We start from the raw sequence: 24,205 nt of genomic DNA, 5'->3' as shown, positions 1-24,205 counted from the left end.
TTTTGTACCCATGGTGTTTTGGCAAGGGATACCGTTATCTTGCAATATAATTAAAGATTAAATTGCAAAATAAAATAAAAATTTAGGCTATTTTCTCAAAATATATTTAGTAAACCTAATTTAAAACTTATAAATATGGCTAAATTATGAGGCTTTTCTGGTGTTTTCATCTCGCTTTATATATGGAATAATTTTATGTAGGCATGATGGGACTGCATTGGTGACGGTTGGTGCTTGGAGTCAGAAAACGGTACACAACCTAAAACCGGATAGCTACAATTATTATTCAGATAAATGTTAAATAGCGACTGGTGGTTTGTTGAAATATCGTGGAAAATGGATTTCTACCAAATGAATACTTATACGTCGAAACGCTCTTATGACGATGATTCGCCCATGGAGGTAAGATATGCTGGAAATTTTCATTTAAGCATCTCCCCGATGAACTCATATGTATAAATAAAGCAACTGCATCACTGTAAGGAAACAATTATCATGGAATTGAACGATACAAACTCAACATTTGAAAAATAAAAGTACTATGAAATTAACTTCTTGATAAAGTGTAAAATCTGGATCTGCTGGAGTTGGCATGTTAAGGTAACAAATAATGGATCCATCAAATGAGCATCGTCGTAAATTATCGCTTTTTACATTTGCAAAACCTCCAGTTTGAATTCAAGATATAAATATTTTATTCTGGAAGGGAATATTTATTTTATGATAAAATACTTGTACTTTTAACATGTGTCCAGATGAATGCCAATTTCCGCCTAAATTCAAAAATTAATTAATCAATTCACCTTCACTTGCGCACCTGCATCGTTGCTAAAACTAATCTATATATAAACCCATTTTTTAAATCCGATATTTTTAAATCCGCTTTCACGTTTCTTCCTTCTGACGACAATACTCTTTATTCATATGTATGTACAACCTAACCAAATTTGAGCCATTCACTTATGTTTTATTTGAAAGGGAACTGGAAGCACAGCGACAGTTTCACTATCCAAAAGAGAGGTCTGATTTCAATCACTGGTTAATCCTCAAAGAAGTACGCAAAAGGACATGTAATTTGGACTGGATTTCAAAGTGAATTGCGATATTTGGGTGATATATCGCCTAGAGTTCAATTAAAAACAATGATAGAATTACTTGGTGATTATATTAATATTCGTGCAGCATTTATTCTGTAAGATTGACTACAAACTTTATAAGATGTTGCTGTTTTATTAGTTTTGTATACAATTGTATGTGCATTGTGTATGTATATGAACAATTTTATCAAAAAGAAACACGCCTCTAAATGATTGTATATAACACTCATATACAAGTATTCATATTTGAGTGTTCAAATGAAAAACTACCTCACGCAGTGATGAGTTTTGCTTATATACATGATAACAATTCTTTCGATATAACAAAATATAAATAGTTCAGTCATCATGGAATATACATTGGAGGTTGCGCCATCACTTTTTCTTTCACTGGTTTAGCACCAATCTTCTTGTAATAGTATGTTCTGAATTCTGAATCCATCCACAGATGCATAAATCCAATGTAAAATATTTCGATTGCAAGAATGGATACGTATGCAATCTAAAAATTGATTATTATTTTGTCATTGAAACGCTTTTCTAAATCACATTTTCAATGATGTGCATCAATTAAATCATTATCAAAATTAAACATCATTTAGATTGTAAATCAGCCTGGGCAGATGTGGCACCTTACATCTTGCTACGTTGGATTGTGGTGAAATACAAGTGAAGACACACATTCATATTTAGCAAGGTTGTACTTCAAGAATGTTAAACTTTTTAATAATTACGCAGTTAAACAGAAAATATTAAACATAAAATTGTCGACCTGAATTTCCTGTGGCGGAGTTGCCTGATCCACAAAACTCCACATCAGTAATGCGACACTTGCAAAGGTAACGAGAAGTAAAAACACTATACTCCAAAGTCTACGTTCAATTCTAAAAAAAGAGCGTCCGTTCAATATTTGGACAAAGATAAAATCGCCCGAAACTTTTACCAGTATCAACTGAATTCCCTTTTTAATATAACTTTTTTTTGTGTGTGTTTGTGTTCATGAATATGAGCTAATTTGTTTCAAACAAGCAAATAAATAAAACCCGATTGAGTATGGGATAGAATTATTATTCTCGATCGAAACTTAGCAAATTGAATATTTTCGTCTCCTCGAGTTTGGCGGGGTAAACTTAGTCATTGGAAGTATACCAATATAACGGTTATTTCATTTACGTAGTTACCCAGCCCGTCGGTGCAAAATAAATTATCTTAATATTAATACCTGTTTGCTTCTAATGGTTTTATCATCGATGCAGAAAACACCCTCGTTGAGTAAATCAATAAACTCAATGACATAATGGCTGTGAATGAAACAATTGTTATTGCGGGCAAAAGGACAACAACACTATAAGTTTCCTTGCATGTTATTGTTGCATCTTGTGAGGAAGATATTCCATACGTGACAAGTATCATAATAACCAAGAATAAAGGGAAGATCCAACCAATGAACGAATAGTTGTCTTGGGACCTGCAGTAAAGATATAAAGTATTGATATGTCATAACAGGAAGCTTATGAATATGCTAGTATCTAATGTAGAGTACTTATCAAAATTGGAAACGAAGAGTACCTGCCAGTCGTTTTACTAAATCGTTGCTGTTGTTTGTAAGGGATATTAACAAAGGAAGAAGTCATCAAAGTCTATTAATTTTAAAGTCAACTCTGGGTTTAATGGAACCCAATATTTCACCCAAAATGTTTCTGTTTTATCAAACAAAATATTTGGCTGATAACAAAGGTATCTGGGATAATGGCATTTAAAATAAGGTAATTTCATTACAAATAAGGCTCTCATATAAGTAGTTATTTGATCTTTGTGTTCATATATTCAAGCATTGCTCTGTTTTTGTGTTGTGATCATTCAAACTTGAAAGCCTAATACCTTTTTCTTCCACAGCGTATATCCATAAGAACGTCCAGGCAGTTAATCATTGCAATAGTAGTTGTCACAGTGCACATATATACAAAAAAAGATGCGGTAACAGCGCACATAGCATTCGAATCGCTGAAAGTCACCGCACATAGAATTGCCCCATGTTTCAATCCATGTGATAAAACAGTATGAACCGGCAATCCAGATTCAAGTTTCAGTGAAACGATAGCTGCCAAAATAAGAGCGAATATTGCCGCCATTCCCATCGTTCCAGCAAGCGATGCATGTAAGTAAAAGGTTCTAGAAATGTAGAAAGGTTAACGATTATTAGATGAAGGTTAGAAGGTTTTTAGGAGGTCATTTTGGTAAACCTCTTCTTAACAGATCATTGAAAACTATGATGTTATTTCTAACGTATTTTGTATAATCCGGCATAATCATATTATCGTATCATTTGTTGAAAATGAATAAATGAACGTCGATGAGGTACCAATACCTGAAGTTACGTTGATCGATAGCTCGTTGTGTGTCTTCATCTAATAAATCATGAGTTAGCACTGCAAACGTAGTTAAGTGATCACATATACAAATTGAAAGTTCAGGAGTGGACCACACTACATCAAGTCTGCAACCACCTTCATTATACAGCCATCTTCCCTTCCTTTCGTCAAGATATACACAGATCGGATTCTTTACTCGCCTGGAAGATTTAACACATTATTGTAAAGCCTTCATTATTCCAATGTTCTTTTTAGGTAAGATTTGGAAAATTCTTTTTATATCATTTTTTTTTGCAGAACACTAAACGAAATTCCCGATATTGTAAGAACTACTTGAATAACAAATATTCTCGTTCAATTTTAGCGTAGGAATGAATTTACAACTGAACCGATGGCTTATGAGTCGAGTTGTAAAATGCCGTAATACAGTCAAATTCCTCCACTACATAGAACAAAAGTACGTTAAAATTCCGATGATAATTTTTTAAAACTGGCTGTTCGTAGCCGTTGAAGGGTTACGTGTTTGCCTTTCCTAATTCACAGCCAAAATAGAGGATTCGTGCTGATCTATACAAGCTCATATTAATTGATTACACCAGTGTTCCGCAAAACACCGGTTGAAAATCACCGATGTTAAGCATACATATTCCATTTACTATTTATAAACAAATTTGTCATAGATTTCAGCAACCTATATCCAGATCTATAGCGTAGCTAAAACCAATAAATCTAGTCCCAAAACATTGTATAGTTGCTTATATGATAATAATGACATCAATCGAACAAATTTTAAATCATTATTAATTGAATATTTAGTTTTTTCTTCTTGCCGTGCATTAATATGCTAACCATATCAAGCTCTAACATAAAAGAAATCAATGACAATTACAATGCTTTTTACCTGTTATGCACAAACTCAATTCGGACTTGTATCTTTTGTTCCGTTATATTTTCCATTCCTTTGTATCTGACCATTGCGCCAATAAGGGGCCCATTTATATTTCTACCGCCAAATGCCCTTCCTGTTACTTGAGTGATATTTTCATTAAGATTATGTATAAACTTTGACATTGTATTGTATTTAACAAACATTAGCTTCGCGAGTGAAAATTCTCCATTAAGTTGCCAAACTCTTGAGTCGAGCACTACACTGATTGTGCTCTTTTCCATTCTAAAAAGAGATGAAATCGCAATGGTAAGTAACATAATATTATGCCCGCAAATGGCATCTTGTATTTAATACTTTCCTTAACAACCAACCCTTTAGACACAAGAAATAGGGTTTCAATTGATTATACTTGAATGATGAAAAAGTAGAAACCTATTCTTACTCATATTCGGGTGTATTTTCCAGTGGAAATGTAAACAACCTTGCTTCGTTATTTGGCCGGACGGTTTTGAGGAATAGATTGAAATCCTGATTCAAATTATTTTTGTAAATTACAGAAGTATCTGATTCAATAACATCTTGTCCATATAAACTCGTGTTTTCGATTAAAGTCAGAAAGTTCTGTAACATGTAGAAGAAAATGTTTCGAGTTTAAGATATGACGAACTTCATTTGAGAATTACTTTCTGTTCTGGTTTATCTTGTGTGAAATGAAAAATCTATGTGCAATCACAGTAGAATGTTAAATAAGTGGCTCATGAGATTTTATTTTGTACAAGCTTTAGGTAAAATATTATTTACAATATTAGTCGGGACTAGGGGAATCATTCAACGAGTGAACGCCATATATATAATACACACATTGAATCACATAGGATCATTGACGAAAACAAGTCATCAAATGTAGTCAACAATGCATACATTGAGGAAAGTGTAAATAAAAATACCATCATTGCATTAATTGCAATCAAGTATGCATTTAGCAGTTTGAAAGTGAAATATTTATCAAAATTATAAACCCAATGTAATCATTCATCGACATACTAACTGAACACTTTTTAAAAAACATTTTTGTAATTGTAATCCTTTACAAACTTTTAATAAATCTAATGCCGTTGATCCATTCAAGCTCATCCAGATATTCTGATATTTTAGATTTGTTATCTTTTCCACCGATGTTGTTATTGTGTCAACATATTCTAATTTTGCAGCTCTCGATAAGTCGGAGAATGTTGAAGGTTTCCAATCTAACAGTTTGTTAAGCATACCTAATAATATGTGATTATAGGGTTATGAGGATACAATAAATTACAAATTACTCCAATTACAAATATAACACATCAAATAGAAGTAATTTCAAAAAAAAAAATTCACCATGTAGCTGCAATATATCACCAGCAACAGACAAATGCTTTCCTTTAGTATCCCCTTCTAATATTTGCAAAATTTCAGTGGATATTGCTGAAAAGCCCGTGCTTGTACCGACGTTCGCTTCCTCAATTTTATCAACGATTTTCTAAAATATTGCGCTCATAATGTTACTGTGGTTTAGGTATGATTTTATGATGAGTTTCATAAAATTCTACGCTTTTTTAGGAATAATCGTTATTTACTTCTTGATTTCAATTTCCATTTTTTAAGTCACGTTATATTTATTCTTTAATTTAAAATTAACAACACAATTTCTACTTTAACTTTCTCGCTTGTACATGCAGTCAAGTCTTCCTCTTGCCATATTTGATTCTGGCTGCAAAGACGAAATGCAGTTCCACTTGTACCAGCAGGGCATGATGCGTTCTGGGTAACTCCCGCAAACGTCCATGGCCAGACAACCCTACTTTTCCCTGTTTCTGGTTTACAATGTCGTAAGGTCGTTGGAGAATTCAGATACCTGAAAACATTAATATTCTAAGACCAATGCTGCACGAAAGGGACTCAGATGTATTTTTTAGCAGTAACTGCCTGTGGTTAATTACTTTCTTTTGACGAAATTGCATTTCCACTAATGCCTTTTGCTTGGAACAAAGCCAGATAAATATGGCCATTGATCAATATCTTAAAGAATCGCTCTACAGACGTACTTTGCTGTCGAAGTTATCCATGGCATATAAACGCAAATTTTCATTTTCTCGTTTGGTTATTTAATCTAAGTAGCAGAAGGGTGATGGAAAAGGCTGTGAATTTATGTCTTACTACAAATGCCGCAAAATTGCATATGAAAATATGTTAATTTTTTTTAAGCATGGCCTCTCAGTGTGAATTATAATAATTATATGACGCAGCACTGTAGCTTCCGCATTCATTTTTCCGGGTTGCTCGGTTTGGATCAGAAAATTGAGCGTCTGATGTTATCGATTCTTCTCAGTTGGGTCGGATTTTTTTCTTGTGAAAGTTAGTAGGAAGAAACGACAAGTTGATCTATTTGAGGGGGGGGGGGATAACCTTCCCCAATATTTGCTGGATATTTCAAATCTCATGGGTGACTTCCATGGGCGCTGTATGAATCTTGCACTGATAAAGAATTGATAAATAGAATGCAAACTTTTGTTTGAGGAAGGCCGGTATTGTCTGTTGTTATATATTTATTTACCTGTTACGTGAACCGCATTATAGCAGTCCCTTCACTGTCATTTAAAAAATATAATTATATGACACAGCGCTGTAACTTCCGCGTTTCCGGGTTGGGTGTTGAATTCTGCTGGTCTGGTTTATCAGAATATTGAGCGTCCGATGTTGTCGATTCTACTCAGTTGGGACGGATATTTTTCTTGTGAAAGTCCGTATAAAAAAACGACAAGTTGTTCTATTTTAAGGGTGTTGAATTTATTTTCTCCGTTTCAAATCCTATTGGTGACTTCCATGGGCTCTAGAACGGCTGTATTGTCTCTTGATATATATTTAATGTCTGTTACGTGAACTGCATTATAGCTGCCTATTCGCTGTTATTCAAATATAATTATACGACACAGCACTGTAGCCTCCGCGTTATTTCCGGGTTGTATGGTGAAGCCTACTGGTCTGGCCTCATATCCAAATAAAGGTACGCCCGAAGTATGTGAACCAAGATGGCGGACACCGGAACGTAGTATGTGTACCAGGTTAGGATTAGGCCATAATTTTATTCCACTTTCCCTTTTTTCAGTTCTATTACGAGTTCGGGTGCTAGTGAACTCCGTAATATTTGTACCTGACATTATGGCCTAACCCTAACCTGGTACACATACTACGTTCCGGTGTCCGGCATCTTGGTTCACATACTTCAGGAGTTCCCAACAATTAAATGTTATATAGATACCTTCCACTTGGACAGCCTTGCCTCACACATTCTTTTTTTTCCATCTGAGATCCAGTTTTGCTTCCTTCGCAATCTTTTCCACCAAAAGCAGGTTTTGGATTATTGCATAAACGCATTCGGAGTTGAACGCCTTTTTCACAACTGACAGAACATGGTCCCCAAGTAGACCATTCCCCCCAAGATCCTGAAAATCATATTATTTGGCAAACTACTACACAAATATTACATTTGATTTGGTTAAATAATGCATACTTATATTATGAACTACTGGATGAAGGCTGTATATAGGCACAATTCTAACAATATAAGTTCAAATGATTTTATCAATGAATCCCACAAAATAGATGAACTGGTAAAGTAATTTTATTCTCGTTAGATTGAGATAGTTCTTTTTAAAGTTCTTTTTATTAAATCTGATTTTACCAAAAAAATAAAAAGACCTTAGAAAAAGTACGATTTAAAAACAAACAGCATAATTCTACATATTTAATTTGTCTTGCGTGAACCATCGCCTCCTTGACCTACTTCGGGTTTCAAGTAACAATTGTTGAGTTTTTATATTCTGTGTTCAAAATAACTTTTCAATTTATATTATCAATATATATACCATCTATGGGGCATTCTCTTGCCCCACACATTAATTTTTGAATCTTCTGATCATTACACGGTCTTGCTTTTTGGTAAACGTCGTCGTTCCAGACACATGTTCTAACTCTTTCCCGCATTGTTGTAGTTCCACAAGTCTTGCTACAGGCAGTGAAGTGACCCCAAGGTCCCCAATGAAAGTCGTCCTCGCATGGATCTGACGCTATACATAGCTTATTCTCTGTCTCCTGTGATAAATGTATTATGTTAGATTGAATATTGCACATGCATTAGGGTTTACATAGATTTTCCGATTTGCGCGCGGCCAATTAATTATACGAATGGACTTTTTGGTAATTTACGTCAGTCGTCAAGTACACGTTTTGTCCCTGGGAAGGTAACGGCTATAACAAGGACATATTATAGAGAGGTATAGTTTACCACGCCGAGTAGTAAAATTAATTTATCAGTTAGTCAATACTGCACTTGGATGGGGAAGAAAACCGAAACGGACGGCCAGATCCGACAATAAAGGGCCCTAGGCTATCCCAATTGTGACCTCACCTAAGTACATTGAATAATGACTTGAATTTGAATACACTTCAAAAAACTCAAGGCCGTGATGGGAAACGCCATGCTACCAAAGGTGAACATTTGGGTTAAGTATTATTTCCTGATTACAAAAATTACCAAACATCAGTTTTATAAAACCTTTAAACGACATTCTGAAACAATGCTTTACAATAAAAAAAAATCAGGAATATTTCAAAATGAATTATAGGCTTTAGTATACCTTGCCCATTGCGTAACCTGAAACCCACGCCGAGAAATTAGCGGTGTGTAATCCAAACATTTACATTTAGGAATGACACGTAGGCATTATGCCTATGTAATCATATATGCGCACATATTTACTTTTCTCGTAAAATTTCTCTGTTCTTTGGGATCGCGATCAGCGTTGTCACTTTAAACAGATATAATAAAAGTTGACATTCTTTGTTTAGACATGTCAGAACCATTTGGATTGAGCAACAGGTAACAACTGTGTCTGCTTATTGAAGTTGACAGAATGCAAGAGCATAGACTGCTGTATTGAAAAGTATGGGAACTGGGAGCTGTCATCCGATACCTGGTTTCAGTCCACAATGATCAAATCTTACACTGCTTTAGTAGCGCTCGAGCAGAAATATTTTTCGTGTATATCATTTATCAATTAAATAATACATTTAAATTACCTAATTAAACTGCCACACTTTGAAATATTTGTGAAGCAAGTTAACAAGATTATCAGAATAAACAAAAATATTATTTCTAGATTATTAATACAAAGGCTCTTGTTAATTGTTCAAATTACTTTGTGACGAAATAGACGTAACTTAGAATGAATGTGACAGTATTTAACGACCCAGTACATGGTACAATATCACTTCGTCCTGAATTGGTGAAAATCATCAACACTCCGCAGTTCCAAAGACTGCGAAATATCAAACAGTTGAGTGGAAAATACTTCGTTTATCCCGGTGCATCACACAATCGTTTTGAGCACAGCATTGGTACCGCATATTTAGCGGGAAAATTGGTCCGTCATCTCAAGGAGAATCAAGATCTTGGAATTGACGACAGAGATGTTCTGTGTGTTGAAATAGCTGGACTGTGCCATGATCTTGGTCACGGTCCTTTTTCACACTTGTTCGATGGAATGTTCATGAAAAAGTTGAAAAAAAGAGAATCAGAAGAGGAAAGGGTAGAGAATGAGAAATATCTTCCCCACGAAGATATTTCTTGCAAAATGTTGGATCTTTTGCTCGATGGAATAGAAGAGAAAATTGTGTCAGAGGAAGAGCGCCAATTTATCAAAGAAATGATTGCGGGGAGTGGCAAAGGGTGTACTTCCGATCGTTGGTTCCTCTACGAAATTATATCAAATAAAAGCAACGGTGTCGATGTTGATAAGTGGGATTATTTTGCCAGAGATTGTTATCACTTGGGTATTCCGAATGGATTCGACCACAAGCGTTTTTTACAGTTTATGCGAGTGTTACCAGTTGGTCAAGATGAAGAAAAGCATATTTGTGTACATGAAAAGGAATGTTTCAATTTGTATGAAATGTTCCACACACGATGTTCTCTACACCGAAGAGCATATCAGCACAAAGCCGGGAATGCAATTGACCATATGATCAGTGATGCCCTGGTAGAAGCCGACAGACAAATCTTGATTCGTGGCAGCAAAGTGAAAGACTCGGAGTTATCGAAACCAAATGCCACATTTCTGAAGGTCGATGAAGAAGGATTTTATCTTTGCACTATATCTCAATGTGTTATTGATCCGGTAGCATATACAAAGCTAGATGATGGGACTTTTCAGCAAATTCTACATTCAGATTGTGAAAATCTGAAAAAAGCTCGTGAAATTCTCGAAAGAATATTCAGGAGAGATCTATATAGATGTATTGGAGACGAACAACTTAAAGAAGGGCAAATTGACACTGATGAAATCAAGAAAAAAATAGTCGGTTACAGCAAGGACATAGAGATAAATGATTTAGAAGTTAGTTTGGTTAAGCTTAACTATGGCGATGGTGAAAATAATCCAGTAGAGAAGTATCGGTTTTATTCAAAAACAGAACCGTCGAAGGCGAAGAAAATTAAGCGCGACGAGTTTTCTAACATGTTGCCGGCGAAATTTGAGGAAAAAAGAATTCAGGTTTTCTGCAAGGATCCAAACAAAGTAGACGAAGCCAAAAAATGCTTTGAGGCATGGAACAATGAATGTAATAAAATATAAAGATTTCACTTGTAAATTGGATTTACATTAGAGTTTTAGAATGAAATATAGTCATATTTTTTTACTATCATCTGCAACAAATTTGAAGATTATTTATATGCAAGATTGACATCGACTCAATTTCCTGTTCTACAGTATTAATATTAACAATTTTAAATGTTGTATTACATGCTAAATTAATTAAATATATTGTATTATTATAACATATATTACATTAAATAAATATATATCATAGCAAATTTAGGTTAATCGTTCATTTTTGAGATGATGTTACACTGGGACAATCTGTACAGGATGATCAAACCAGTTGTAGACGAATGTTTATTAAAATTTTTAAAATATAAATGTAAATAAATAACTTGTCTTGCAGAAAATAGCAGTATAAAGATAAATAACAGATTCATTGTTATTTTTCGATATATCCCCCCTTTGCCTTCACCACATGCCTCGATCTTTTTTTTTGTCTCAACTTTTGTCCCAGCAAATCATTATTCTATACCTTAGAGCAGTGGTTCCCAAACTTTTTAGAGTTGGGACCCACTATTTATTACCACAGCTTATGCGACCCATTTAACCTTTATGACATAACACTGAACACAGCAATGGCTAATCATCGTAAAACTACCGTGTTTCCTCGAAAATAAGACCTGGTCTGAAAATAAGACCTAAACCCGCTAAACGGTGTTTATGGCGCTACCAGTTCTTGTCTTTTAGTGGTCGCTCTTGCCCGTTACTGTCCACCTAAAACGAGATGGGCATGTTTTTGCCATTTTGCGCGTTACTTCGCAATACATCTTATCATAACCACTAATTTATCCGAAACCTCGGACGAATAAACTTTGATCAGTTCAATGAGCATATATACTTATTTGTATATATGCTCATTGATCAGTCCTAGTCGCTATCACGAACGCTCACTTATTTCCCGATTTATTAACGCAGACACATTGTGACGTAACACGCAAAACGGAGAGAACATGACTGTTCCGATTTTGGAGGGGCGAGAGCGATCTTTATAAAAAAGGATTGGTAGCGCTATAAACGCTGTTCAGCGAATATAAAAGATAATTTCGCAATAATTCAAAGCGGCTTGCGTACCACTAGTGGTACGCGTACCTCAGGTTGAGACCAACTGCTTTAAAAGCATAGATTGATGACTTGTTTGTACAAAATTCCAGAAGAAATCATACGTGCCTCGTGCAGTCAAGTTCCAAACAGATTGAGTCGTGTAGTATGGTTGGATTATCCCGATAACGGTTATCCGGTTAACGGAGAGTTATTTTACTATCTGATATCCGGACATTATTGTGACGGTTAACCGGATAATAGAGCAGTATTAATATTGCATATGCGCATTAGTGATTTTTATATTTTTTGTTAAGTGGTGACTGACATCTTCCAGAGCATACAATAGTAACTTTTATTCACACCACTCTGCCTATATTTAAAGTTCAAACCATCTGCGGAATGCTAGAGTTACCTTCACTATTACATCACAAAACACGCAGAACAAATGTGATTATTGTGTTTGGGTTAAAGAAGACCTCATTCACTTTATAAGTTAGATTGAAAACTGGGGGTTCAGTATTAGCAAGACTAACTTAAACAAATTCAGTTGAAAAGCACTGAATGCGTCGTTGTGAGGTTGTTGCTTTTTGGTCGGGTGTGGCTTTTAGTTGTTGCGTGTATTGAAGGCATTTTGTGTTGGAATAAGCCAGTTTGAATTTCGAGGACTTATTTCACAATTCTTCGGATTCCATGTAATCTGTGTAGCATTACAAAATTTTTAGTACTCGAACGCATGTAATATACATGTTTTCAAATTTTTCTATTGCGCAAAATATTCAATTTGTGGCCGATTAGAGCATTTTAAAATTTCTTTCCATAATAACCGTGTTCAACGTATCTCGCGATTGCGTCGACTTACGTTAAAATGAAAGTACTTCTACTTTAAAATGCGCATTTTGCAGATATGAAAATACGTGGTAAGCTGCTCGAATAAATCCAGTTTTAATTCGTATTTTTGAAATCTTTCAAATTTGAGCTATTCATAATAGAACTGTGCGGTGGTTTTTGGTCAATTCACCGCAAAAATCGGTTCTCTAAAGTCAGCAGTAACTATCCGGTCAACCGGACTGTTAAAATACGGAATACCCGGATATATCCGTTATCCGGATAGTGAAATTTATAGGTATCCGAACTAACCCTATCGTGTTGTGAAGGCAAAGGGAGGATATATCGAGAAAAAAAATATGAATGCTATTATGCATTTTATTTCTGCATAATAATTTTTTTCATATATATTGTAGACATTTTAATAAACATTTGTCTGCATTTGGTCTGATCAGCCTGTACAAGTTGCAGGTAACTCCGGAAAGCTAGCGTATTCGTTATTATGTGTGTAGCAATTAACAAAGCAGTATCAAATATGCTTCGATCCACAGGCCTATATGCTTTTTGCGGAAGTTGTTGAATCTGGTATATCTCTGCAAACACTGTGCTTAATACGAAACGCAAGGATGTTATGTGAACGCTGGTCAAGAAAATTTCTCTAAGTCTAAGGGTTCGTTGGTCCAACTTGGCACGATCTGTTAATTTATTATTTTTATGCTTGAAAATAAATGTGTTTACTGAGTAGGCAATGCGATAAAAGAGCCTTTTTAAAGATTCTTAAACGAAATATTTGTCGCGTATTCCGAGCGATGGCTTTCAACAATGACAGGTATTCAAATTATTAACGATGGAAACCGTTTAATTAGTTTCATACAATGTATACTTATTTATCATGGTAGACTGGTACATTTTGTAAAGCAGAATTACGCTTTCATTGAAAAGAACTGCGATGAGTGATATTTTATACTGATATTATTCCACTAAAACCAAATGACATTTTTAATAATGGATGTTTGACTCGATTCATGAGTTATGGTGATCAGATTTGTGTACTGCACGATATAATTTTGATCAAATTTGATTTGTAGGGATAGCTAGATAGCTTTTGTTTTTCTGTTATGAGAATATCGAAAAAAGTTATTCCTACATGACAAAACCATTGTACCGTTTGGAGTATAAATATATAGTACATATATATATTTTTAATTTAAATAAAAAAGCATTACTTTCATGTCTTCAGATCCTGCGCAATTATGCCCTGTAGATGAAATTTTGCATTCCCTTGTTCTGCTTGAGTTTGACAATCCACAAAAATTTAAACAAATACTCCAGCTACTCCATGACTGCCATTCGCCCGGTACTGGACACTGTAAATGGGTAAAATAGGAAGTTTCATATTATGCTTATATAACATGTCGGCATTTGGTTAAATTGATTCCTGGAAAGCCCACAGATAATTACAAATATATATGCTCTGCACAAGCGGCCACTGCTGGGAATAGAGCTACTATAGTTTTTGCATGAACGGAATCTTTTCAGTTTGGCATTGTCCCAATTTATTATATCCTAGAAGGTTTATTACATACTTGAATCTGAACCTGAACTTTTGATCCTAAAAGGTGTTGAACTTTTAACCCGCGATGTCATCATAGTTAGACCCAACACTTTAACTTCTAGGAAGCCACGCCAACGATTTTTGATGACAAAGAATTAATAACAGGCGAAACTCACTGGATCCGTGTTACAGGGTATTGTATCACTCTCATCACCAACACAATCCATTCCGCCATATTGTGGGACAGGATTTCTACATAACCTCATTCTCTTCTGTTTACCGGTTCCACAGGTCACATCACAAGAAAATATTTTCACCCAGGCCGTCCAATTACCGTTGATAGGGCATGGTTGGTGTCCGCATTGTCTAATCTCGGTCTGCAATAGACGGAATGTGAAAATATCGCACACAATGTTTGTAGCGCCTTTGTTTTTTAAAAATATTCATTTTGATCAAGGTTTGGCTTAAAGATCCATATAGCAGTGACTTTGTAGAGTAGCATGAAATGAGGAAGGACGGTTGCTGTGGACTACAGTGTTTTCCCGTGTTCCTTAATTAAACTGCTTATAGAACAAGGACAAATAACAGGCGATTTCCTTTTATGAACCCCGCGCTTGCGAGCGGGTTTGGCCACATACAAAATTGACAAGATGATTTCCTGGCTTGCGACTCTAGCTAATGTACTCAAAAATAAAATTCATTTTGCAATTGAATTATTCATTATGAATTGCATCCCCATTTAGCTGCTACAAGAATAAATTCAATCTATTGTGCATACTTAAAATATGCGGAAATTGGCAACACGATATTGAGTGTTACATATTGACCTAAGACAGGGTTAAATTAAAACCGTTCTCATAAGTAAGATAAATATTTCCAAAAATAAAACATGCGGACGATAGGAATTGTTTTCGTAAACATTTATCTTTACCAACTAATGTTACTTGACTTGGCCATAAATATGAAATTCCTATACGTTAGAACATAATTGCAGCGTTAGACCTAAAGTACACAAGAGTAAATGAAAAATTTTATGTGCCTTGTACCTTCCATAAACTTCCGCCATTACAATATTTTCCGTCATGAGCTGGCGCAGGATTGCTGCATGTTCTGTTACGAGTCTGAAATCCGCCCTCACCACAAGATTTATCACACTGTTGTAAAAATGGACAACTCTGCCAACGTTTATATCATACAGTAATGAAAGTCATTAAGACTTAAAGTAAACAATAATTATGGTATTAAAATTTATTACCCTAATATTTGTATTCATTCCATGAGCTTCCAAACCTAATAATGTACAACCTAATTTTGGCAATAGAGTACTCGCAAATTTTAGTTACATATTATATGGCTGGTACTATGTGACTAAAAGGTTCTTGTCGGTATATTTTGATTTCAAGGGTATTTGTGATTAATTTTCATCCGTAAATTATTTGCTTATCATGATATTGTATGTATGGCTATCTACAGAAATGGTGTATATTTTACCGGACCATAATATGACCATTCTGACCACTGTCCATCAATAGCACAACTTTCCAATTTACAGAATCTTGTTTCCGTTTCTTTATCTCTCATTTCTATGTCGTCAACGGGACAAAAATCATCAGTATCTAAGTCAGGATTCTGGCAGTATCGTTGCCTCGTCTGAGTTACATTTTCACCACAGGTCTTTGGACACTGAAGAAAAACATTTCGGAAAATAGGTATTACAGCGATGGATAGGGATAATGGATTCGGCACCAAAGTGACAAAATTTGCTCAACCTGTGAATATGACGTCCAGTCTGACCAGGTAAATAACGACGACACGTTTCGTCGTTTGGTCCATACTATTAATGATGCCGATTCATTGGCAATCTCCTTTTTCCTCGCCGATGTGACATTGATAACATATCTGGTCGCTTCTTTTAGATCGGTAATAGTTGCCCGGGGCTCAGAAAAAACTGCCCACTTTTCTTGTATCCATGGTGTTTTAGCAAGTGATACCGTTATCTTGTGATATAATTAAAGAATATAGAATTGAAAAAAAAAAAAATACGGTACTCCTGAAGTATGCGCACCAAGATGTCGCATAATCTGAACCCTAACCTGGTACACAACCTTAGTTCAGGTTGTGCGCCATCTTGGTGCGCATACTTTAGTGGTTCCAAAAATACTATATAAAAAATAAACTATATTCAATGAAGTTAATTTAAAACTAATAACTATGAATATGGCGAAATTATAAGGATTTACTGGTAATTTTCAGCGGCTATTTTGATTTGGTCGACCACATAAGCTAATTTAGCCTTACCAAGATGTTTATATTGTCTAACTCTAATAGGTGAATAAAAAAGTTTTAATTAATGTAATAATTTTGGTCAGATTGTTGTTTGGATATTGAAGTAAAAATAAGCAATATCTACCTGAAACAAATCAACTTCTTCTAATCTACTTGGATTTTCCCACGAGAACTGTAACGCGTTCTCAGTAGCAGCAACTAAACGAAAATTATTGACCGTTGTTAGATCCGCGGGATTGCTGAAATTTGTAGTGAGCGTGTATTCAATGTCGCCATTTTCATTGATGTGCTGGATTAGTGCTTCGTAGATACAACCTACAAAACAAAACAAAAACTTTCAAATCATCGTTGTTAAGTTGTAAAATTGAGAATGAAGTGTGCAGGTATATTGATGAGCAGATGTAATTAAAATCTAATATTAATCTATCTATTTACCTTTTTTCAATTTATCAACCGTTTGGGTAAGTGTTTTATCGAAACGGCGTATTGAATCTGTGCATCGTATAACATTCACTATTTGAAGAAATATTGAAGTTGTAAAATAACAGTTTGATTTTGAAATAGGAACGTTATCTAGAGCAGAAATAGCTTTCATTTCCACCTGATATTTGTAACAAAGTATGTCAACATCCCAATCCAATGCAACAGATGATGAAGAAATTCTAGAAAATAAAATTAATCTTAAATGCATAATGTAAATCAAGATGCCCAAAAGATGAAAAATTGTCGCAGCAGATAAAATATGTAGGGACAGGGTAGAATAAGAGGCATTTCAAATAGGAACACTGAGTAACAACCAAGTAAAACGTAAAAGCAAAAATGATCAATTATAGAATTTATTATTTCTAAGCTTTTCTATAACCAATAAAATAATTTTGGAGGACGTGCATGTAGTTTCGAATTCAGACTTGGTTCAGTCTACAAAACATGAGTTTACAACTCTGGATGGGCAGTACAATGAAGTAGTGGAGTTACTGACCTGCTCATTTCGAATCGGTAATTTCCCGCTGTTCCAGTAGTAATGTTCATTTCTGACGGACTACTTGTTTTCAGCCCTGCCAAACTCTGCAATCTTATACTATATTCAGTTAAACTCTTTAGACCTAATAATTGGTGAGATGTTCTCAGCGGAGGAATGTTAACAACTGTCCATTTCAGGTCGGCAATAGCTAAAATAAATGTTAAAAATGAGCTTCACCACTCTTTGCAGTGCTTATCGCAGTTTTTGGTATATTAAATATATTGTTTAAACTTAAACTACCGTGTCTTCGATATATTTAGGTTCCTCTATTGTTTAGGATTTAGTCGTGTTGCAGCGATGAATAATTGATATGTGTTAAATTGTTGCCTAAATAATTTGACTAAATTCTCACCCTTGTAATGCATAACATATCCATCGACATATTCCTGGTACAAATCTTCCCATTTTAAAACGAGGTTTACTGTATCCCCTTGGCCCACACTTCTTCCACTTGAAAATATTGGTGCTGCAGGCTGTAAGCGATCGCTGAAAATTTTCACGTCACCTTCGGAATTCGCCGTTATCGGTGATATATATACGTTATACCAAGAACCTGGAATAGCGCCTGCGCTCCCTTCCTCTTTCATCACGGTGTAGTTATGAAAATCATCGCTTTTTATTATTTCATTTTTTATTTGTATGAACGTATTGTTGGTGAGTTTGGTGTATGCAATTACTTTATACTGTGTGATTTCACCGCGATCAGGTGGTTGCCACCACAATTTGTCCGTTCCGGGTTCTAGGATTTCGTATGAGTTTATCATCTTATTCAAATAAACCAATGATCTGAAAGATTGTTAAGTATTAAAACTAATAAAAAATAAATCACTTGAAACAGACAGCAGGGGAAATAGATGTATTGTTATCGTTCAAACCCCATTGTAATATTGGGTAGGCAATGTTGAACCAGATGGATTCCGTTCCTTCCAAACTGTGGATCGAAAAGCGTATAAATATTTAGATAAAAGGAAAAAGGTAAAGCCAAAGCGGCGTATATATATATATATATATATATATATATATTATATTGCTGTTCTGAATAGTTTCTATTGTTGGCGTACTCAAGTTTTTATTAATGCTGTATAGGTGTGTCTCCAATAAAGGCAGCTCACAGCTATCAAAAAACTGCGGTAGGAAAGTAGATCGATTTCGGAAAGATATAGCGCTCCATGAACTGCCTGGCGTGACAGGACTTCTGCTAAGAGAAATAAAAAGTGGTTTGTTTCCTTACGTTACGTTTGTAACAGGCCCTGTTGTTGTCGTGAACCTGATTTTGAGATGATTTTCTTGGTTTGATTTCGTCCATAGGTTAACATGTGAATAAATATAGCAAGTGTAGTCTTCGACCGAGAGTAAATTGTTTATATTTATGATTTTCGTTGCGTTTTTTTCCATTTGGATAAGTGGAAATTCGGAAATCGCTGATATTAGAGGTGATTCTTGAGAACTAAAATGATTTAAAATACTTCCTTTAAAACAATATTTATTTTTAAAAAGTAGTTCGCAAAAAAACTTCACCTTTGCAATTAAATAATATATAAAATATTTCAAGACATGGGAATTGAAAGAAGGATATTCAAATTGACTCTATCACGTGCGATTAAAGATTTCGCAGAAATATTTATAGAAAATGGATTTTAAACTTCTAAATGAGTAAAACAGTGAGGGAATAATATTAAATGAACAGATAATATTATTGGAGGTAATAAAAACTAGTGCTCATCAGGTGGATCACAGTTTTATTTTAGAGAATTTCGTCGGGTTTATTCTCTTAAATTCGGTGACTTTAGTTGTGAACAAAATAGATATTCCGCACGTCGTATGTATCGCTAGGACACGAGTATTGCGCAACTTGTTGCGTTTGCATATATTCAAAGTACTCAATGTCTTTACCTTGATTCCCGGTTGCATTTTATCGAAACATAATATTTATCAACCATCATATTTTTCAAAAGTTCATAATTAGACGCATGTACATCCACAGTAATAGTAACGTTAGTAGACGAGGTCTCAACAGAATTTTCATAGGTGAATAGTTTATAAAAATCGATATCCTAAAACAAAAATAAGTCAGATATTCATTAACACACATTTCTTTTACGCCCTCGGGTAAATGGTGTTTATTGGACACGAAGAGTAGGCTACCTATGGATAGTTTTGTTATTAGCCTATGTTGTTATTATGAAAAAAAATAGCTTTTCTCCTTCTCTACTGGGCCCATTGTTTAGAAATTCCAGTGGTAAAAGATTGTTGTTGTCGCTAGAAGGCTATTACTATTACTTATTGTAGAGCTTGTGGGATTATTTTGAAGTTTTGTACAATGACGTGATCTCACGTTTTGTTATTTTTAAGGGTCTTAAAATTTCGAAACAAAAAGCCCATGTAACTCACCTCGGAGCAAGGTTTGCTTCCGGTGTATGTTTTGATCTCTCCGTATATTCTTGTACCTGCGTAGATATCGGACCCTTTTAAGTATTTATATTCTTGCGATAGTGCGAGAGTTGGAATGCCCATATACCAATCAGTTTCGAAACAAGCAAAGCGAAGACGGCGTAAAGCTTCAGTGGACAAAGGATTTTCGTAACATGCGATGTCACCAATTACTCCTTCAAAAGGCGATTGCAATACAATTCGTTCATTTTCACTCAGAAACGAATTGTCTGTAATTAGAATATCAGGATCTGATAGAATTACTGGGTTAAAAACATCCATTCCTCTTCCCAATGACAAGTGACCATATGGATAAAGCATTCCTTTATTGCACGTGACCCATTCATTTGTTTCAGCGGTCAGAATGCTGTCAATATAAAGTGCACACGTGGAAGATGAATCATTGGTAGAACCGAAGGTAAGACACATTTTGTGCCAGTAATTATCCATCAATACTGTCGGGTCAAATTTTATTTTTTCGCCATTTGGTGCAATGAACAATCCACTTTCAGTTTGACTCCCACCTGCCACAGCCAGAACAGGATATGTATGTGTCCTGGTAAGGTATAGTATTGTTCCCACGTATTTTGAAGCAGTTTTTATCCAGAAGCACAATGTTCCTATGTCATCATAGGGAAACACATAGAAGGCTGCATTAGTATTTTTCCAGCGTGGTTCTTTTATTGCGGGGAAAATTATGCTGCGATCTGTATATCGTAATCGATTTGATACATGCACTGTAACAATTTGTGAGATGCTTGTCATTAAACATATTGCTGTCGTCTCGCAATCTTCTCCCGTACAATCTCTAGAAGTACATACATCTATGGTATTTGCAATTGGGGTTCGAAGTGCCTGTCCAAGAGTTACCCTGGTTGAATAAAGGCAAAATTAGTGTTGCTGCAGTTTTACTTTACACTAAAAGTGTCATTTAACAATCGTATCAACAACTTCGTCATGAACACCACATGCACGTATCACACGTGCAGTGAGTATCACAATGTACGGCTTGGGCTGTATATGCTGTCTACGAACTGCATGTATGGTGCACATTCGGAACACTTTGCAACAATTCCACTTACTTGTTCGGATATTCACTCAGTCCGCTATCGAAGCTGTTACACGAAGCTAATTTCATACGGGGTGGACATGATATGTTAACGGCACTACCAGGTTTTGTTATAATTGACCTTGTTAGGAAATAGTTGTTTATTGATAAGCACCGGATTTTACCTGTTAATGGCACAAATGGAGTGCGATTAGATTAGATGATTAGTTATTTTTAATAGAACTTTTGAACGTTTGGTTGTACTTGGCAAATGTTTACTGAAATAACAGGATCAACAGTTTCTGAGTTTGATGTAACATGGGACGCCTCTCATGTTCTATGTTAATGAGTGAAATGATCATTTTATGTGTTCATATGTACTCGAGGGTGAAACTTTGATAGATAGTATTTCAATCGGTAGTTTTTCATCTTAAAATATTTTGTATGCAAGGCGCAGTTATTCATGAGGCGACCGATTATTTTTTCTTGCAAAAGCTATATACTCAAATATAAATGTACAAAGTCATAAATACTTACTTCTTGTCATAAATAGCAATTTCATTGGTTTTGCGACTAATAGACACTGAGAGTCAAGGAAACCCGAGAATCTATCTTCGAGGGCAGTTTTTTCAATGACTTTGACGCCTAAGCAATGTTCGTTAGTGCATTCACAGTCCAACAAAACTTCATCGTCTCTGCACTCGAGAGTAACATTAGAGTACTCGATAGCCGGAATGAAGTCAGAATATTTTTCTTTCGTGATAATGTTGGATGGGTAACGCACCAAGTTTGAATTACAACCAGTGATATCACACAGTTCATGTCTGAAAAATAAATATTATTAAAGATTTAAATCCAAAGCTAGAACGAGTTACCTAGAAAATAGGTCATATACCTCATAAAATGAGACGTTGTGTAACACCAAGGGCCAGCATATTGACCATCATCTCTACAGTAGTTTTCTTTCCAGATTTCAGGATTCTGCTCAACAGACACATTATGCCAATGAGGCGATTGCGACGCCCAGGCCTGGCATTGGAATCCGTTACGGGTGATATTCATCTGAAAATAAGATTTTTGTTGAGAACGACACAAATGTACAAATACATTGCAAATAAAAGTCCTGATTAAAAAGATCAGTTGAAAAATGAAGACAGAGCATGGTAAATCAGTATTTATCACAGGGGTTCTCGAACCAGGGGTTGCGACACCAAATTGGGTCTGAGTGATAATTAGGTGGGGTCGCACACAGGTTATAGGCCTAGGATCGTCGAGGTTTACATTGATTTGTTTGTACCAATGCTTACTGTGAAAAGGCATACGAGCATTGCTTTAAATTTGTGCTTTTGAACGTATAGGTGGTTAATGTGGCATCACTATTTGATTGTTAACAATGAAATCGCTTGTAGTAGATTTGCAATTTGAATTGTTTGTGTTCACAGACAATATTTAAGTACATTAGTACACCCGTATTTAATTCAAAGTTCAAATAGCAGTGAAAAGCTATATTAGGCTTTTCCGCGTTTTCGATAAAAATAGCGTATAATGGCAATTATATTGTTATGAAAATTTAAGCATAAGAAAAATTTGAAGATTCTTATTCATTGTGGTTATTAAAAATTATTATCACAGCCCTACAACAAACGTTAACTTGGAAAATTCTTTGGTTCCTGACATCCTAATCCGCAAATACAGGAAATTTATCGAGCAAAGATCATTTTTAATTGAAGAATTTTTATAATCTTCCAAACTAAAATTTTGTTTTGTCATTTCGTTATTTTTAAATAAAACAGAAAGTTTAAATTTTCTCTTTTAATTTACTAAATTCCAGCACATGGACAAAATCTGAAATTCAGTGAAATATATATATTAGTCGTACTGGGCACTTAAACATACTTGTCTGTGGGTCGTCCTGAGAAAAAACTTGGGAAACCCCGTTTAACACATAGTGCTGTCGTCACACTACACTCCGGGAATGCAATGACACATAAAGAACGACTAGAAATCTTATAAGCTCAAGTTGTGTCAGGAATAGACAAGGAAAAATATTTAAAAACAATTTATTTAAAGAATCTCGAATGTCTCATTAAGTCATCATAATAATTCTTTTTGTATAAGCCATGTATACATATACGATAATTCGCTGTGCAACATAAATACATACAGTTCCTGAATAACTTGATGGATGATTCCGGAAACATTGCTTTGATTGGCAGAAGTACCACCTTGATTGTTTAGAAGACAGCTTTTCCCATTTATCAGGAATTTTTAATACTACATATCCATTATCCTTCCAATCATCATTTTCCCAGTGATTTATTGGACTCGGTTCAAACAAGTCAGTGTGAATAAAATTTTCACTGTACGATGGACGCAAGCTTATCCAATACCTGTATTGAAATAAAAAGAAAAAAATTAAATATTAACATTTTTCTATTTTGAAGACAATCATTCAAGAATTCGCCAGATAGTGTCTAAAAACCAGGCCGGAATTATATTCCTTTTAAGCAACAGGACTTTCGACACTAACATATGTCTGAACAAAACTAATAAATAATATTTATTAAATCAACTTCAATATCTAATTCACTTTTTCTGAATTGCTTCCAAAATCCTCAGTCTTGAAAATCGAATTTTCCTCTGTAAGTGTATAAGTGGTTTTTGCAGTCTGTGCAATTTAGATTGTTTTCAGCACACATGCATAAAATATTTTATCGCCTATTTGCCTCACAGTTGCAGTTTGCCAACTCAAGAACTGCTTTGAGGGCTGGAAGTAGATCCATCAATTGAACTCGCAAAACACCATCACCAAGAACCCATCCATGGCCATACGCGGGGGAATACTTGGCCTTGGTTCTTTCTAGGCAATAGTGACGAAGCCCTGCCTGGTAATTTACCCTCAGAACATGCTTCTCTAGTGAATCATCGTTGGGCGAAAGAGTATAA

General features: G+C 35.1%; 2 protein-coding genes across 2 annotated transcripts; one reads left to right on the top strand and one right to left on the bottom strand.

Moving 5' to 3' along the window:
* Nucleotides 1-1,443: 1,443 nt before the first annotated feature.
* LOC120338817 (uncharacterized) lies at nt 1,444-24,158 on the bottom strand. The gene is made up of 28 exons (XM_039406776.2): nt 23,424-24,158; nt 22,155-22,321; nt 21,797-22,083; nt 21,294-21,444; nt 20,173-21,082; nt 19,675-19,835; nt 19,013-19,228; nt 18,134-18,567; nt 17,740-17,929; nt 17,196-17,422; nt 16,885-17,075; nt 16,244-16,471; nt 15,966-16,157; nt 15,521-15,628; nt 14,651-14,851; nt 14,146-14,286; nt 8,261-8,486; nt 7,654-7,837; nt 6,048-6,249; nt 5,733-5,874; nt 5,454-5,626; nt 4,801-4,979; nt 4,371-4,640; nt 3,466-3,669; nt 2,979-3,269; nt 2,320-2,565; nt 1,870-1,981; nt 1,444-1,599 (listed from the first exon to the last, which is right to left on the bottom strand). Exons 2-28 carry the CDS (start codon nt 22,319-22,321, stop codon nt 1,444-1,446), a joined length of 6,189 nt encoding a protein of 2,062 aa, XP_039262710.2. The 5' UTR covers nt 23,424-24,158.
* On the top strand, nt 9,397-11,242 carry LOC120338820 (deoxynucleoside triphosphate triphosphohydrolase SAMHD1-like). The gene has a single exon (XM_039406780.2). It carries the CDS (start codon nt 9,620-9,622, stop codon nt 11,024-11,026), a length of 1,407 nt encoding a protein of 468 aa, XP_039262714.1. The 5' UTR covers nt 9,397-9,619; the 3' UTR covers nt 11,027-11,242.
* Nucleotides 24,159-24,205: the final 47 nt, after the last annotated feature.

Source organism: Styela clava, chromosome 9, assembly GCF_964204865.1.
Source record: "Styela clava chromosome 9, kaStyClav1.hap1.2, whole genome shotgun sequence".
NCBI classification, from domain to species: domain Eukaryota; kingdom Metazoa; phylum Chordata; class Ascidiacea; order Stolidobranchia; family Styelidae; genus Styela; species Styela clava.
Note: the sequence above shows the minus strand (reverse complement) of the source record. Positions and strands in the feature narration are given on the sequence as shown.